This window comes from Palaemon carinicauda, chromosome 3 (genome assembly GCF_036898095.1).
Source record: "Palaemon carinicauda isolate YSFRI2023 chromosome 3, ASM3689809v2, whole genome shotgun sequence".
In the NCBI taxonomy this organism is placed as follows: domain Eukaryota; kingdom Metazoa; phylum Arthropoda; class Malacostraca; order Decapoda; family Palaemonidae; genus Palaemon; species Palaemon carinicauda.
The window spans coordinates 150077807-150096634 of NC_090727.1; the positions used below are offsets into that span (position 1 = coordinate 150077807).

The following is an 18828-nucleotide window of genomic DNA, read 5'->3' on the forward strand; positions in this document are numbered from 1 at the left end:
ATAAGGCTTCATGTCAAAATATTAGCTGTTTTCAGAAAACGTGAAATGAAGCAGTCTAATCTTTAAACAGAACGGTATTTATTTCACAAATACTCAGATTCAACTCTGGTTAACATATTAAAGTTATTTATATTATTTGATTAAAAATCCAGTCTTAGTGAAGAGAGAAAAACAAAAGGTGTACATTTACATTCATATAATGAATAGGTATATGAACAAATGCGGCGGCTTAGTGGACCGCGTAGAACGTCCAACCCCATCCATTACAAACACACTCCGACATCCCTCTTTAAAGATCTTCTTATTCAAATCTTGGGGGTTGGGTCTTGCAACCTCACTTATTAGTTGGACTGTTCTTAAAATATTTTATTTTGATTGTTTATTACTTCTCTTCTAGTTTATTCATTTCCTTGTTTCCTTTCCTCACTAGGCTATTTTTCTCTGTTGGAGCCCTTGGGCTTATACATCTTTCTTTTCCAACTAGGATTATAGCCTAGTTGTTATGGACTGATTGGTAATGTCTCTGCCTGGTGCTTACCAGTCAGGGGTTCGAGTCCCGCTCAGACTCGTTAGTGCAATTAGAGTCTGCAACCTTACCATCCTTGTGAGCTAAGGTTGGGGGGTTTAGGGGAGCCTATAGGTCTATCTGCTGAGTCATCAGCAGCCACTACCTGACCCTCCCTGGTCCTAGCTTGGGTGGAGAGGAGGCTTGGGCACTGATCATATAATAAAAGTTTGTGGCAGGCATAACAACTTTTATTTATGTTCGATCTACCGGAATCCAGACATGGATGATTCTATCTTCGATTGTCTTCTTACCATTATGGCTAAGATACAAGAAGATGATAGAAAGGCTTCTTTTGTCTTTGTTGGTGATTTTAATGCTCACCATAGGGAGTGGTTAAGTTCAATCTCTCCTACCGATCGCCATGGCTTAAGAGCTTTAGACTTTGCCTCTGAATCAGGCTGTGAGCAAATCATAAATGAAGCTACTCACAGGTCTGGTAATTGCTTGGACCTTGTATACACTGACTCCCCTGGCGTTATAACTGGTAAGGTTGGTTCTCCAGTCGGGACATCTGATCATGCCTTGATTTCATTATTAGTGAAGACTGAGCAGCCTGTCCCTGATATATCATATTCTTGTAAAATTTATATGAAATCCCAAGCAGACTGGAATGGGATTTTACATGATCTTTTGTGCTTGAATTGGTCACAATTATATAATAGTGTAGATCCTGTTGTCCCTTTGAATGAGAATCTAGTCAACATAATTGATAGGCGTATCCCTTCTCGTGTGCTAAGGTACCGAGTGAAGGACAAACCGTGGTTCAATAATGATTGTAGACGTGCTTTTTTGGCGAAGCAGGAGGCCTATCAACTTTGGAAGGGTAACAGATCAGATTTGACCTGGAACAACTATACTCAGCTTCGAGCTTTTGCTCAGAGAGTTTATGCCTCAACTGAAAAGGAGTACAATTTAACCATAAAAGAAACACTTTCTGGTACAACTCAGGAACATAAATGGTGGTCTACCCTTAAATCTGCACTCTTTGGTGTAGATGCAACAGTTCCTCCTTTACTTAAACCAGATGGCTCAGTCACTCACTGTCCAAAGGAAAAGGCAACCCTTTTGGCTGATGTTTTTGACAGTAAACAGAGTAATGAAAAACTTGAACTTCCTCATTCCTGTTTTCCTGAGGCTAAACTAACTAGTTTAGCTTTTCGATCTCGTGAGATTAAAGCTCTGTTGATGGACCTTGATGCTTATGGAGGTGTAGACCCAAATGGTATTTTTCCTTTGTTTTTTATAAAGACAGCAGATTTCTTAGCTCCAAAGTTATCTGTTATTTTGCGCAAGTTAGCAAGAAGAGGAGCTTTTAGCACTAGTTGGAGAATTGGTAATGTTACTCCTCTATGTAAATGTGTTTGTGGTAGCTCAAGTCCCACTGATTACCGCCCAATTTCCATAACTCCCATATTATCTAAAGTTTTTGAACGTCTTCTGGCAAAACGTCTTAATAGGTTTGCTGAAGGTAATCATCTACTCCCTAGTTTGCAATTTGGTTTTCGTAAAGGCCTTGGAGCATGTGATGCCCTTCTTACAATCTCCAATGCTGTACAGAAATCCCTTGATTGTGGTCGGGAAGTTCGTATGATTGGCCTTGATTTTAGTGCTGCCTTTGACCGTGTTAATCATGAGGCCCTTGTTTTCAAACTGAAACAGTTGGGAGTGGGTGGGTCGTTTCTTAGCATTATTATTGATTTTTTAAGTAATAGATCTCAAAGAGTTGTTGTTGATGGGCACCATAGTGATTATAGGAATGTGATATCTGGTGTTCCACAGGGTAGTGTTCTTGGCCCATTACTTTTCATACTATATACACATGACATGTGGTTTGGCCTAGAAAACAAGCTTGTTGCATATGCAGATGATGCTACTCTCTTTGCATCAATTCCATCCCCTGAATGTAGATCTAGGGTTGGTGAATCCCTTAATAGAGATTTAGCTAGAATTAGTGCATGGTGCAAATTATGGGGTATGAAGTTGAATCCTAACAAAACTCAAAGTATGATTGTAAGTAGGTCAAGGACGGTGGTTCCTCAACATCCGGATCTCAGTATTGATAATGTTTCTTTAAATATGTATGACTCTTTCAAAATTTTAGGTGTGATTCTCGACAGTAAATTTACTTTTGAGAAACATATAAGGTCTGTGTCTTCTTCAATTTCACAAAAAATAGGCTTATTGAGAAAGTCTTTCAAGATTTTCGGTGATCAATCTATTCTGAAGAAGTGTTTTAATTCTTTCATTCTACCTTGTTTTGAGTATTGTTCTCCTGTCTGGTCTTCAGCTGCTGATTCTCATCTTAATTTGTTGGACAGAAACTTACGGTCTATTAAATTTCTTATTCCTGATCTAGATATTAATCTCTGGCACCGTCGTTCAATTAGTTCATTATGTATGTTGCATAAGATTTTTCACAACTCTGACCATCCTTTACATTCAGATCTCCCTGGACAATTCTATCCTGTTCGTAATACTAGGCAGGCAGTTAATTCTAATAGCCAGGCCTTCTCCATCACGAGGCTCAATACTACGCAGTACTCGAGAAGTTTTATTCCAGCCGTGACCAAGTTGTGGAATGATCTTCCTAATCGGGTGGTTGAATCAGTAGAACTTCAAAAGTTCAAAGTTGGAGCAAATGCTTTTTTGTTGACCAGGCAGACATAGTCTTTTTATAGTTTATTTATGACATATTTGTTTTTGATGTTGTTGATAGTTTATTATATGACATGTCTGTTTTGACGTTGTTTCTTATTTTAGAATGATTTATTGTTAATTTGTTCACTTCATTTATTTACTTCTTTATTTCCTTTCCTCACTGAGCTATTTTTCCCTGTTGGAGCCCCTGGGCTTATAGCATCTTGCTTTTCCAACTAGGGTTGTAGCTTGGATAGTAATAGTAATAGTAATAGTAATATGGTCAGTCTCTAGGGCATTGTCCTACTTGCTAGGGCAATGTCACTGTCCCTTGCCTCTGCCATTCATGAGAGACCTTTAAACCTTTAATGATAATAGTAATTCGCAGAGTTCTTTACCTTTTGCCCTTCCTCCCTCTCGCACTTTGACGGGGAGGTAAAACAATTGATTAAGATGAGCTTTTGTTGACATTTTGTACGACTCCACATAGCGTTTTCAGATTGCCGGTGGAGTCTGTTATTATCACTTCTCAAGAGGTCATAGGCCATTTCCCTGACCCCAAGAGTTTTATTCTTGTTCTATGTGACGGGGCTGGGCACCAGTCGGATAAGTCCTTTTTATCTATTTTCACTGACCGATTCCAGCTCGCGCCAAAGTAATCTCCTTAATTAAAGGACTCAGATTTGTATGGCTAGGAAAAATACAAAAACTTTTTAAATTCTTTATTTTTCCCCTTGCTATGGCTCCAACTACGTACCTAAGAAAATTACACTCCCATGTTTGTTCCCTCACTCTGACCACTGGAGAAAGGTCTTATTATCTCTGGTTCCTGACTTTGTAGCAAAACTCAAAATATGTCAATCACCGATTCCATGTTTTCATCATTTACAGGTATTTCATTTAGGTAAGTAACTACTGCAATGATTTGGATGAGTTACTTTTGTGTCCAATACGGGTCTTATGGTGCTACCTTGAAAGAACCCAAAATGCCAGGGCTAGGTTACAAAATGGATTTTAAGCACTGGTATGGTGGAAAAAAGAATCGCCAAGAACACATTTTCCTTTTGGTTGCTGGAAGCTATCAATAGTACAGTACATTATGTCTTAGATCCCCTGGTGCATCAGACTAAGCTAAGGTGCATGCTAATGAGATCAGAGGAGTTGGAGATACTGTATGTACTCTAGCCTTCAAGAAAATCTCTCTCTAATTCATGTTTGAGAGGCTAGAGTATGGAAGCATCAAACCACCTTTACTGAGCATTGTTTGTGGGAATGCACACAAGTCTTTGAATACATTTTCACTTGGACCTGGGATTGCTGCTCAGGAAGTCATGTACTGACCTAAGCTCCTTTACAGGACCAAACTGTGATTGCTGCTCAGCAAGTCATTTATTGACCTTAGCTCCTTTACAGGACCAAAAGTATCATTTGTAGTTGACAGTTACAATTTAAGTCAAAGATGAGATTGAGATTGTCTGGCCCCTTAGCTTTCTTCTTCCCCTCCCTTGGGGTATAGTAATAGGAATCCTTTTAGAGCTGAATGGATGTTGATACATGTAAACACCATTGATTGCTAGCACCTTTTCTAATGTCTGTTAAAGTAGAAATGTTCGTCCTACTATCCTATGAGGGGGAGGATGGATATGTACAGGTAAACTCATTGATTTTAGTATGACTTACTTAAGACTCACTGGTATAAAAGAGAGAGAATTTCTTATACAACAGCTTTGATTACCAGGGCCATGAACCTGACGGTACTTTCGACCCTGGTTTGCGAGCTGTCTAGGATTTTATGCGCTACACTTTATCAGGTCTGAGCATGGTTAAACATGAATTTTACCCTGGTAGTTAGTCTCATATTAACGGTTGAAAGTTTGTATTTGTGTAGGAAAAAATCACAAAATATAAAAGTAATTTGTATTTTTCCTAACTATACAAACCTGAGTCTTTTAACTATGTTTGAATGGGAGGGGCTTTTCAGCTACCTGCTACTAACTACCGGCTATTGCCAACACCTCATAAATTTTCAATTGCAGGAATTCCAGCTGCGCTTGAATCAGTTCTCATATTAAAGGACTCTTGTTTGTATTCTTAGGAAAAATACAAATTACTTTTAAAATTTGTGATTTTTATTGTCATGTTTTTTGACTGATGCTATTGTCTGTTTCATCCTAGCTGGTAATTGGAGCCATACCACGGTTTGAAAGCTTTTCGCTGATTGGCTGTTGGTTCAGCATCCTCCCCTCCCGCTGACCGGCGACGAAGCAAATCAATGCATTTATCCACGGTACATGATGTTCATTTTTGCTTTATACCTCACTTAGTTTACGTAACATCTACGGTACCTGGTTCTTTGGTCATACACAGATTAAAGGTAAATGATGAGTATTACTTTGAAAAAATTATCCATGTCTTAAAAAAAATATAAAAGAAAATAAGAGTTGAAGTGAAGCGAGCACTGAAAAATCTTTATACAACATTACATTATTTTTTTAGGTTCATGACATTCAAGAGGATTGTTTCTACAAAATACACCAATTTTTATTTACATTTGCATAACATTTATAGGTAAGAAAAAAAGCATATAAAAAAATTGTACAGTTTAAAGTTTTTTCAGCGCTCATTTCACTTCAACTCGTAGAATTTCTTATATATATTTTTAACCCTTTTACCCCCAATGGACGTACTGGTACGTTTCACAAAACTCATCCCTTTACCCCCATGGACGTACTGGTACATCCTTGCAAAAAGCTGCTATTTACATTTTTTTTTTTGCATATTTTTTATAACATTTTAAGAAACTTCAGGCATTTTCCAAAAGAAGGAGACCAACCTGACCTCTCTATGATGAAAATTAAGGCTGTTAGAGCAATTTAAAAAATATACATTGCAAAATGTGCTGGAAAAAAAAATCCCTTGGGCGTTAAGGGTTGGAAAGTTCCAAATAGCCTGGGGGTAAAAGGGTTAAGATATGGATGTTTTTTTCAAGGTAATACCCATCATTTACCTTTAATCTGTGTGTGACCAAAGAACTAGGTAGATATTATATAAAGTAAGTGAGGAATAAAGCAAAAATGAACATCATGTACTGCAGACAAATGCAATGTTTTGCTTCGTCATTGGTCAGCAGGAAGGAAGGGTGCCTGAACCAAGAGCCAATCAGCGACAAGCTTTCAAACTGTGGTTCGGCTCCAGTTGCCAGTTAGGATGAAACAGACTTTAGGTGGAGCTTAAGTTAGTATGGAGAGTTGTTCAAATTTTTTCCTTCTTTTCACTACATATTACAGTGTACTGTATATCTTCTCTAATTCTTTTTATGTTGTAATCACTAAGATTATTTCTAGTAATGAGAGTAGACCTTTACTTGTGTGATTTCATGTGAAAATTCCAGTTTTCAATATTAAACTTACCCGATAATCATGTAGCTGTCAACTCCGTTGCCCGACAGAATTCTATGGAGGGATACGCCAGCTATCACAATACTAGAAGGGGGTGTATTTACCAGCGCCACCTGTGGCCAGGTACTCAAGTACTTCTTGTTGACACCTCCTCAATTATTCCTCTGTCGTGCTTCCGGCAAGACGTTCTGGGATACGCTTATGTTCTTGGAGTATTTTCACGACTTTGGTGAAGTATTTCTCTTTGATTTCGGCTGTCGCTTTACTGGAAACTTCTATATTAGCTTAGTTAGCTTTTGGAATTAATTTGATTAATTATGGTGACGAGAGAGTATGAACTCTCGTTCACCTTTCAATGGCCGACCCTTCCCTTAGACGGAAGTGTTGGTGTCTAAGAGAGTATAGACTCTCTTTCTTAATTTTGCTTAACAAAAGTTATAGATTTATTTTATATCTCTCCGCCTCTTATAGGCCTCTTCGATTAACTTCCTTTTATTATAAACTCATTAAAATTATTTTTTATATTTGTTTATATTCGACCTTCCTAATAGTAGGCGGTCTTTTACCGAAGTTAATAAACTTTGAGCCCGTCATTTCGGTTTTACCTGTTAACATATTATGCTATTTTAATGTTTTAGAAAGAATGTTCACGGTTTCACGTTGCAGTAAGAGTAACCGTGTCTAGCGTTTTGTTCATTCTTTCTTAACTTAATGGTTTTGATCCTAATAAAGGAACTTTTCAGTTTTTTCCTTTAACAATAATATGTTTTAACGATATATATGATTGGGCTCTTCTCTCAGGTTCTAAGTCAAGAGAGAGAGAGAGAGAGAGAGAGATAGAGACGGAGGGAGAAAGAGGATAAACGTTTCATTCAAGCCTGCCAGGCGTACGAGTAACGTCGTTATCGTTTTTGCTCTTCTCCCTAGTCTCTTTAGGGGAAGAAACTAAACGTTTCTAGAGTGATCTAGTGTTTAGTCTCTTTCCAGCCACTGAATTATCTTTCATTAGATTTTTCTGTTACATTGTAATTCTGTTTTCGCAATTACTAACTTTGAGAAAGGATAGAATTGCGTATTTCAGGTACAAACCACTTAAAGTTTCGAGTTCAGTGAAATAAGTGCAAACAGAAATCAAAGTGATAAGTGATTAGTGCGTGAGGGTACTTTTGTGCGCGCCAGTCGTTCTCCCAGTCCGGGACCTCTTGCAAGCTCCCAAGCCCAGGGGAGAAGCAATGTCGAAGGGCATAAGGGTTCAGCAGGCCTTGATCGGCGCACAGAAGTATCCTCGGTGGTTGTGGGCGTGTCTTACCGAGACCGTCACTCCCACCCGCAGACGATTGAGCCCTTATTTTGCTCGTCTGCAGAAGAGATTAGGGGAGAAAATAAAGGCAGAGTATCGCTGGTCTCAGGTCTCAAGACCTCTTAAACGTTAAGTCCAGACCTATGCCAGACGTACGAAGTTAAAGTTCACAACCCGAATGCAGTCATTGGGTTAGCTCTGACTCTCCTCAGTCATCAGTTGATTACACTCCACCTAAGAGGAGTAAGGTTCTGCCGCAACAGATCTCTGCTGTTAAGGCTTTACCTCAGCAGACCTTAGTGTCTGCCGACCCCAAGTTGACTCTACTGCAGTCCATACATGATACAGTCACAACTTTCGGTCTTGATGCGTGAGTGTCGGGCTGAGAGTGTTGCGCCTCCGCCTCCGCCTACACTCCCCCCCGCCTATGATCGCTCCGCCTGATCGCAGTACCATCTGCCAGGCGTACGATGTTGTGGACTCTACTACAGTCCATGCAAGCACAGCTTTCGGACTTGATGCGTGAGTGTCGGGCTGAGAGTGTTGCTCCTCCGCCTCCGCCTACACTCCCTCCACCTACACTCGCTCCACCTGATCGCAGTACCACCTGCCAGGCGTACGATGTTGTGGACTCTACTACAGTCCATGCAAGCATAGCTTTCGGACTTAATGCGTGAGTGTCGGGCTGAGAGTGTTACTCCTCCGCCTCCGCCTACACTCCCTCCGCCTATGCTCGCTCCGCCTGATCGCAGTACCACCTGCCAGGCGTACGATGTTGAGCCACGTGCTGAGTTTGCTGTTCCCTGTGGTGTTCAGCCTCCGCCTTCCTTAAGGCAACCTTTACAATGGGATCAGGAGGATTATACCTCTCTTCCTCCGCCTCCACTTGCTGCTCCACCAGTGATGCAACACTCGGTTGAGGTACAACAACCTCTCCCGTCCATGAGTCAGTCTCCTCAGCTCTCGCTGCAGCGAGCTCAACCCTCCACAAGGCAAGCACCACAACACCTTAGCCTTGCGCCTCAGGAGCCTCAGCTTGCGAGACATTTACCTTGTTCTGCGCAGCCTCTTCCTCATCGCGCTCCGCTCACACCACAGGAACTGGAACTTGCTACTCCGCTTCCGCCAACCGCTCAGCAAGCGCAACCCTTGGGTTCAACCACTCATGCTAGGAGTCAGCCTCCTCCACCCATGCGCCTTCCTTCTGCTTGTCTTTTATTCAGCCTTTGCAGACTGAGCCTCAGGTGTTCCCTCAACGGAGTCTTGAAGAGGAAACCACAACTATTGTTGTTCCAGCTCGTTCTGACTCTGCTGTTCAGCATACCTTACCTCCATTTTCATACCATGGTTTAAACCCCATGCAAGCATGCATAAAGCACTCTAGCACTGGTCATGGAATTTCTGAGAAATGTTAAACGCCATGCACACGCTCTGCTTTCCTTACAGCAGGCTCTGCTTACAGCAGGCTCTGCTTACTACATGCTCAGCATACAGCATGCTCTGCATTCAGCATGCTCTGCATACAACATGCTCTGCATACAGCATGCTCTGCATTCAGCATGCTCTGCATACAACATGCTCTACATACAGCATGCTCTGCATACAGCATACTCTGCATACATCATGCTCTGCATACCTTACCGCATGCTTCTCAACACATCTTGGGTTGTTGCCAACTCACTAGACTGTCAAGCAGTTTCATAACGTTGCCTTCTAGTCTGCTGCTTTTGCACCAGTGAACCCTCACTCAGAGAACTTAGCTTTTCTAGGATAAGGTCTCTGTAGATGAGAAAGTTCTTTTCTCCCTCCTTCTGATATTCCCTTGAGGACTCTGTCATTTGGAGGGAGCCTTTAGCTGCATAACCTCTTATGGACTTTTATTTAAGCATAACATGCTTACAGGGAAGGTGATGGTTCCACTTCAGTCGCTAATCCCGTCTGTTACCACACCTGCTCCCATAGACCTTGAGCTGTGTTGCATGACATGCAGTCCAAGCTTAGTCCTTGTTAGAGGATTTTTTTGTTTACGGAGTCAATGTGTCACGGGGAAGACGTTCAACAACCAACAGAAGTGACTTGTTGTGACGCAGTGCGGCAACCTCAGCAACCCGTTAAGGAGTTGTCTGTACGACCCAGACAGTCTAGACAGATTCGGGTTGTCACTGTACTTCCTCTCTTGCCCATGATTGACAGTTTACAGACTGTGCAGCAGTATCATGATCTTGTGTCCGGCTCCGTCAGACGACTGGCTTTTAAGAGCTCCCACAAGTCGTCGCTGTCTGGAGATTTTCAAATGGACTATGGATCTGACCAAGGTACTGGGCCTCCTGGTCAATTTTGAGGAGTCTCAGCTCGTTCCATCCCAGACCATTGTCTCCTTGGGTATGGATCTTCAGAGTCGAGCTTTTCGGACTTGTCCGTCGGCCCCAAGGATCTTCCAAGCCCTAGAATGCATCCAGAGCATGCTGAGAAGGAACCGATGCTTAGTCAGGCAGTGGATGAGTCTAACAGGGACACTTTCATCGCTGGCCCTGTTCATCGAGTTAGGGAGACTCCACCTCCGCCCCCTTCAGTATCATCTAGCTGCTCACTGGATAAAGGACATGACGCTAGAGACGGTCTCAGTTCCTGTTTCCGAAGAGATGAGGTCTACTCTAACGTGGTGGAAGAACAGCATTCTTCTCAAGGAAGGTCTACCATTGGCTGTTCAGACCCCCGACCACCGTCTCTTCTCGGACGCATCGGACACGGGCTGGGGTGCGACACTGGACGGACAGGAATGCTCGGGAACATGGAATCAGGAGCAAAGGACACTTCACATCTATTGCAAGGAGTTGTTGGCAGTTCATCTGGCCTTGATAAACTTCAAGTCCCTCCAGCTAAACAAGGTGGTGGAGGTGAACTCCGACAACATCACAGCCTTGGCTTACATCTCCAAGCAGGGAGGGACTCATTCGAGGAAGTTGTTCGAGATCGCAAGGGACCTCCTCATTTGGTCAAAAGATCGAAAGCTCACGCTGGTAACGAGGCTCATTCAGGGCGATATGAATGTCATGGCAGATCGCCTCAGCCGGAAGGGTCAGGTCTTCCCCACAGAGTGGACCCTTCACAAGAATGTTTGCAGCAGACTTTGGGCCCTGTGGGGTCAGCCAACCATAGATCTATTCGCTACCTCGATGACCAAGAGGCTCCTCTTGTATTGTTCTCCGATTCCAGACCCAGCAGCAGTTCGCGTGGATGCCTTTCTGCTGGATTGGTCCCATCTCGACCTGTATGCATTCCCGCCGTTCAAGATTGTCAACAGGGTACTTCAGAAGTTCGCCTCTCACAAAGGGACACGGCTGACGTTGGTTGCTCCCCTCTGGCCCGCGAGAGAATGTTTCACCGAGGTACTACAATGGCTGGTCGACGTTCCCAGGACTCTTCCTCTAAGAGTGGACCTTCTGCGTCAACCTCCACGCTCTTCGTCTGACTGCCTTCAGACTATCGAAAGACTCTCAAGAGCTAGAGGCTTTTCGAAGGAGGCAGCCAGAGCGATTGCCAGAGCAAGGACGACATCCACTCTCAGAGTCTATCAGTCTAAATGGGAAGTCTTCCGAAGCTGGTGCAAGGCCAATGCAGTTTCCTCAACCAGTACCACTGTAACCCAGATTGCTGACTTCCTGTTACATCTAAGGAACGTAAGATCCCTATCAGCTCCTACGATCAAGGGTTACAGAAGTATGTTGGCAGCGGTTTTCCGCCACAGAGGCTTGGATCTTTCCTCCAACAAAGATCTACAGGACCTCCTTAGGTCTTTTGAGACCTCAAAGGAACGTCGGTTGTCCACTCCAGGCTGGAATCTAGACGTGGTCCTAAGGTTCCTAATGTCATCAGGATTTGAACCGCTCCAATCAGCCTCTTTTAAGGACCTCACATTAAAAACTCTTTTCCTCGTGTGCTTAGCAACAGGTAAAAGAGTAAGTGAGATCCACGCCTTCAGCAGGAACATAGGTTTCACATCTGAAACGGCTACATGTTCCTTGCAGCTCGGTTTTTTGGCTAAAAACGAGCTTCCTTCCCGTCCTTGGCCTAAGTCGTTCGAGATCCCAAGCCTGTCCAACATGGTGGGGAACGAACTGGAGAGAGTACTTTGCCCAGTTAGAGCTCTTAAGTACTATCTAAGAAGGTCAAAACCATTACGAGGACAATCAGAAGCCTTATGGTGTGCTATCAAGAAGCCTTCTCTACCAATGTCTAAGAACTCAGTTTCTTACTACATCAGGCTTCTGATTAGAGAAGCAAATTCTCATCTGAAGGAAGAAGACCTTGCTTTGCTGAAGGTAAGGACACATGAAGTGAGAGCTGTGGCTACTTCAGTGGCCTTCAAACAGAACCGTTCTCTGCAGAGTGTTATGGATGCAACCTATTGGAGAAGCAAGTCAGTGTTCGCATCATTCTATCTCAAAGATGTCCAGTCTCTTTACGAGTACTGCTACACCCTGGGACCATTCGTAGCAACGAATGCAGTAGTAGGCGAGGGCTCAGCCACTACATTCCCATAATCCCATAACTTTTTAACCTTTCTCTTGAATACTTTTTATGGGTTGTACGGTCGGCTAAGAAGCCTTCCACATCCTTGTTGATTTGGCGGGTGGTCAATTCTTTCTTGAGAAGCGCCGAGGTTAAAGGTTGTGATGAGGTCCTTTAGTATGGGTTGCAGCCCTGTATACTTTAGCACCTTGGGTTGATTCAGCCTCCAAGAGGAACGCTGCGCTCAGTAAGGAAGACGAACTTAAAAAAGAGGCAGAGTAACGGTTCAATTCGACTTCCTTACCAGGTACTTATTATTTCATTGTTATTTGAGATAACTGTTATATGAAATTTGGGATACTTGGCTATCCTTTAATCTTGTACACTGGTTTTCACCCACCCCCCTGGGTGTGAATCAGCTACATGATTATCGGGTAAGTTTAATATTGAAAAATGTTATTTTCATTAGTAAAATAAATTTTTGAATATACTTACCCGATAATCATGATTAATTGACCCTCCCTTCCTCCCCATAGAGAACCAGTGGGACAGAGGAATAATTGAGGAGGTGTCAACAAGAAGTACTTGAGTACCTGGCCACAGGTGGCGCTGGTAAATACACCCCCTTCTAGTATTGTGATAGCTGGCGTATCCCTCCATAGAATTCTGTCGGGCAACGGAGTTGACAGCTACATGATTATCGGGTAAGTATATTCAAAAATTTATTTTACTAATGAAAATAACATGTTTGAGTTAATAATTAGGAGGCCTGGAAAGTAAAAAATACTGTAAGGTCTTGGGTCTTGCATGCTATGGAATAATTTGATTGAGTGAATCGTTAGCTTTAAGTTGATTAATTTGCAATCACCAAATATGACTGCTTGTCTAAACTGTTTTCTCTACTGCCAGTACCCAAATAATAGTTTTATTGATTCTGGAACAACCTATTTTACTTCCTACTGTGCATTAAAGCATGTGTACAATGGGGTTGCATTGAATGAGAAACATCTCCCATGTTTAAAATTTATGCAGACAACTTTTTTTTTCTTTATAGGAACCTTCTAGACACGGATGTATTCTCAAAATCAGATCCAATATGTGTTTTGCTACACCAACCATTTGGAACAACTGAGTGGACTGAACTGAAACGCACTGAATGCATTAAGAATTCGTTAAATCCAGATTTTGCAACCAAAATTCCTGTTACTTACCGCTTTGAGGAACAACAGCGTCTTAAATTCCAAGTGTTTGATATTGACTATGATTCAAATAATTTATCTGATCATGATTTTATTGGAGAATATGAGTGCACATTAGCACTTCTAGTGAGCTCATATAAACTGGAAAAGCCTTTGGTAAATAAGGAATATAGTAATGTAGGCTCAATAATATTTATAACTGAAGAGCTTAGTTCTTGCAAGGAGGAATTATCCATACAATTCATCGCCAAGGGTCTTGAAAATCGCAGCTGGTTTTACTCTCTTAATCCGTTTTTGGAGTTTTACAAAGCTAATGAGGATGGGACATTTACCCTTGTTCATCGTACAGAAAAAGCTCAACTCACTAGTGATCCAGTTTGGAAAGAATTCAGTGTTAAGACACGCTCTTTTTGTAATGGAGACTATGACAGAAACATAAAAGTGCAATGCATGGATTACAAATCAAGTGGAGATCACAAACTCATTGGTGTCTTTTATACTACTGTTAATAAACTGAAGAAAGGTCCAGCCAGTGATAACAACTACTGGTTAATAAACGAGGAAAGGAAGGTAGGTAGCAATATCTTCGAAATTGCCATTTGACATAAAAATCAGTACTTTACTGTACCGTACTGCGGTCCTGCACAGGTACAGACTTACGTTTTATTAAAGTAGTAACAGTTGTCCAAGGTGGTGATAAAGCTGGAATCATAGTATTTTATTATATAGCATGGTTTAGTAGCTCCTTTAGATTGACTTCAATGTTTTTGGGGTACAGTACTGCTTAACTTGGGAGATAAATCTTAGACATACCACCCAAAAATGTATAGAAGCACTGTAATAGATCATCTACCAGCTTTATGGCCATACTGCACCAGACATGATAATCAAGGGAATTTTAAAGCCTTTTTTTCTATGAACCTCCCCTGATGTTCACATTGCTTTTTCTCTAGAAGCTTTGTTTAATCGACATTTATCTGTAATAGGAAAATTTTTTTTGCTCCTACGGGGCATACAGACCCTCGTCCTTTGATTAGGGAGATTGTTTCAGCATGAGTTGGAGATGGTTGTTAAAGTTGGGTAATGAGTGGTTATCCAGCTGGTTAGGGTGCAGGGTGAGGAGGGCCCATTCCCTCTTCAGCCAAAGTCTTCATTTTTGTTTCAGCTGCCAACATATATGGACATACTGTCAGCACCTTATCAAACCTTTTCATTTTCTTTCTCTGTGCAAGTAATGATTGTTTCAATGAATGTGAGAAGTTTGTGTTTGCAGGGGTAAAGGGTGGACGCTACCGGCTTATGGCTAAATCATCTCCATGCGCTGAGTATAGGCCGTGGCTTCTGGTGCAATTGTAGGCATACGCCTTGAAGGGGAGTAAGTGAGTGAAGCTTTCGTCAGTGCCTGACTGCAACGCACAAGAAGACTCCAATGAAGTCTTTTGCTGCTTTGGTCTCCTGGGGGGATGCAGCTGCTTCTGCTGCCCCTGTGCATACACCCCTGGATTATCCTCACCAGAGTATGTGTCAGGAACTAGGAACCCTCGGATCTACTACAGCAAGTTTTTTCAGGTTTTGCAGGTGTGTGGGAAACCTCTAGTGTTTGCACCCTTTTGGATTCTAGAAGCTCTTTGCCCTTAACCGTACAGGCTGTTGACAAAGAGTTTGACTTTCGGGAGTCTTGGGCTTCCTTAGACTTTCAGATAGGCTTTCCATTACTATGTTGAGGAAACTAGTAGTCAAGGCTACCCCTCTCCCTTCCAGTTCCCCTTGTGCAAGTGTCCAAAAAAGTGGCTCCGGGGCCGGCAGAAAGGTACCACCGCCAGGAAATGTTTCCCATATACGTTGATGTAAGAAGGCCACCAAGGCCAAGGTAAGCACTAACCCTGTTCTTTTCTTTTGGGGTTACCCTAATCCCTGTCCAACCCCATAAATTTCTACCCCTTCCCTTGTGCCCGTCACCTCAACCATTGTGTCTGGCAGTCCGAGGCTGTTTCCTGCTTCCTCTGTATCTGTGCCTCCTCACCCGCTTGTTCCAGGGCTGTGGAGCGTTGAGAGTGTCTTCTCCCTCCCATGTGACAGTGTGTTCCAGTATTGTGACTCCAGTTGGAGCAACCCATGTGTTTTCTCCCCATGGGGGAGCATCGGTTTTAAGGGTTGCTCAGACCTTTACCGCTCTTCTTGCAGAGTCAGGAAGAGGAAGAAGTGTGCATTCTATTCTTCCTGATCTTCCTTCTCCTCCTCCACCTTCTCCAGTTTGTCTTCCGACAGATTCTGATGCTTTTTCTAAGATAAATGAATAGAAGAGACAGGAGTGTACGGCCCTATACACTTTCTGTTCCAAGAAGAGCTTCAGCAACTTCCATCTCCCACCTTCCAAGACTCTGGACGTGTGCTCCTCCCTCTGCCACCGAATTGTCACTCGGCTTTGTAGAGAGAATGGCACCATTCGAGACTATCCTTGCATGCCTTCGTGCAACAGAAGACCAAGAAGGGGGCCAGAGAGACTTCTTCCCCGTACCTCAGACACGAGGCCATAGTCTCCCACCACCCTGACCCACAGAGGGAGAAGTACCTGGTACTTCTTTGCTCTCTACCAGGTCCTGTCCCCGGAGTTCTCCCATTACCATTGGCCGGCCCAGCTACTCATCAGCCTCTGAATGCATTCCTGGTTCTATCCTTGTTACGGAACAGTCTTACTTGTGGAGCAAGTCTCCGGAGCCAAATTCCTCATCCTCGGTATGGGCAAGGCACGAGGGTGCTTATAGTCAGGATGGCTTGATCCGGGGCTCACTGAGGCAGACTACCTAACGTCCTAGAGTTCATTCATGAAGGTCCTTGACCTCATCTGTGAGTGCAAAAGCTTTGGGAAAGCAACCTTGGCACCTCAGTCATTGATCGGCACTTCGGTGCTCCTCAAGGATCATGGCCTCGTCTGAGTTGCCATGGTTGGATCTTGTGGGCTGGGCCCTGTATCGAGTTGGTGATCAGATCTGTAGATCTGAGAACTCACTCGAGTCTGGCAAGTCAAGTAAGATCCATGCCCCCATCCACTCTCCAGACAGCAAAGGTTCTACTGTACATGCCAGAGACAGCTGTGCCTGCACATCTGCTGGTTGACCTGTCATTGTGTGCAATGATGGGGAATTCTTCCTGGAGACAAAGGGGAGGGCATGTCCTCAGCCATGGAGGGTCCTCCATTTGCCTCTCTCCATACTGTATCCTGACTTGACCAGTGGTCAGGAGCAGTGACATACTTTGCAAAGTTGATTAGGTTGTCAACCCGGGAGGCTTTTAAGAAGTAAAAAGTCTTGTGCTCTCTTGCAGGAACGCTATCACCTTCCTGTCCCACCAGGCAGTAACCAATGAGGTAATTTGGTTTTATAGAGATGAGATGCTGTAGTTTCTAGTTTCTCAAAACAGTTTACCCCAGAAGTGGTGTTGTCGTTGTGGAAATCGTCTGTACAGGTACCACGTCTCTCCTTCCTAGGAGTCTTGTGGAGGCAGCAGTGGAATCTTGGAGGACTGCTTCACAGGACTTCCTGATTCAGCGATCTGTCTCCTGGAGCCTCAGCCCATTAAAGGGGGCAACAGCCAAATTTTGGGTGTAACTAAGCTTGTGGATTGGGATCAGGGGAAACGGCCTGTAGACGCTCCGAGACATGGCCCACCACCTCTTCCCCCCGGAAAGAGCCGGTGACTGCACAGCCTTTTCAAGCACCCCAACCCGCTCCTATGGAGGATGGGGGTCAGAAGAGGGGAGAGAAAAAAAAAAACGCTGGTTCAGGCCTTCCCCTCTTCTACTGCCGATAGTAGGGATGTCTGTCTCTCATCACTGGGATACTTGGCAGAGAGACTGGGCCGAGCCTTGTGTAGTGAGTACCCTTCTAGATGGTTACTTAATACCCTTTCTGGGCTGCTGGCCCCTCCATCTCAGTTTCCAGAGGCTCATCCAACATTACAAAAAGCCCTGGATAGACAGGATGTTGGAGAAGAGTTGTACTCAAAGTCATTTGAGACTAGTCTCTGGGCATCTACAGTCCTCTCTTCCTGGTGGAGAAGGACCCTTGGTGCTGGAAGCTGGTCATCTACCTCTCCGCTGAACAAGTTAGTTCATCAGGCAAAGTTCAGGATGGAAACAGTATGGTTTATGCTGTCTTCCATCACAGAGGAAAACTTCATGCTTTCAGTAGACCTGAAAGACATGAACTTTCAAGTGCCTGTTCACCAGTCCTCTCGAAAGTACCTCCTTTTCTCTCTTTACGGTATTGGGTACCAGTTCAAGATTATGTATGGCTCCCCAGGTGTTCACTCGGGTGTTCACCTTGGAAGCTGCTTGGGCCCATTCGTGAGGAATACATTCCATTAATGTATCTGGGGGATTGGTTGATCTTGGCCTCCTTGGGGAGGTAGTTGCCACAAGATTAAGATTGGATTCTCGCATTTTGCTGCAATGTGGTGATTGTGGTAAACTGGGATAAGTTGAATCTCATACCCAAAGCAGAGTTTAAAGTACCTGTGCATGCTGATAGATTTGGCATCATCAAGAATCTTTCCATCAGATGATCAGCATCAGCAGGCTCAAGAAGGTTGCACAACCATTTCTGTCCAAGACAGAAGTACTGTATCAGCTCAGTAATGGTAATGTCTTCTCGGTTACCTCTCCTTGTTAAAGAAACTCGTTCCTCACAGACTCCTCCACCAGTGATCCCTTCAGTGGTGTCTGAAGCATTACTGGTCAGGTGACATGGATCACCTGTTCCATCCTGTTCCTGTGGGATAGGAGGTTTGGGCCGGTCTGTCCTGGCTGCTCAACGAAAACCTCACCAAGGGAGTTCCACTCAACTCTCCGCCTCTGGACATGCAACTGTTCTTGGATGCATCGAAGGAAGGGTGGCTAGCGCACCTGGAGGACCGGTCGTCTCTGGTTTTTGGACAGAGAAAGAAAGGCATCTGCACATCAATGTCCTCGAAATGAAAGCAGCCTTCCTATCATTACAAGCATTCCAAGAACATTTGAGGAGACATTCAGTAGTGTTGATGAGCGACAACACCGCTGAAATGGCCTTTGTCAACAAGCAAGGGGGCATGGTCTCACAATCTCTCTGCAAGTGGACAAAGCCGATGCACATATGGGTGGCGTTTCGTGCCATAGAGTTGTCAGCAAGAGGAATGTACTGTCCAAGCAAACACACTAAATCAGCAGAGGTAGGTTGT

The 18828-nt window shown here is 43.6% G+C and overlaps 1 protein-coding gene across 1 annotated transcript in view; it reads left to right on the forward strand.

Annotated features, from left to right (window-relative positions):
* The window catches only part of LOC137638635 (copine-8-like), a 52245-nt gene that overhangs the window by 12295 nt on the left and 21122 nt on the right, over positions 1 to 18828 (forward strand). The window contains exon 3 of the mRNA XM_068370890.1: positions 13470 to 14184. Within this exon, the coding sequence (XP_068226991.1) occupies positions 13470 to 14184 (715 nt within the window). The remainder of the gene's footprint in view (positions 1 to 13469; positions 14185 to 18828) is intronic.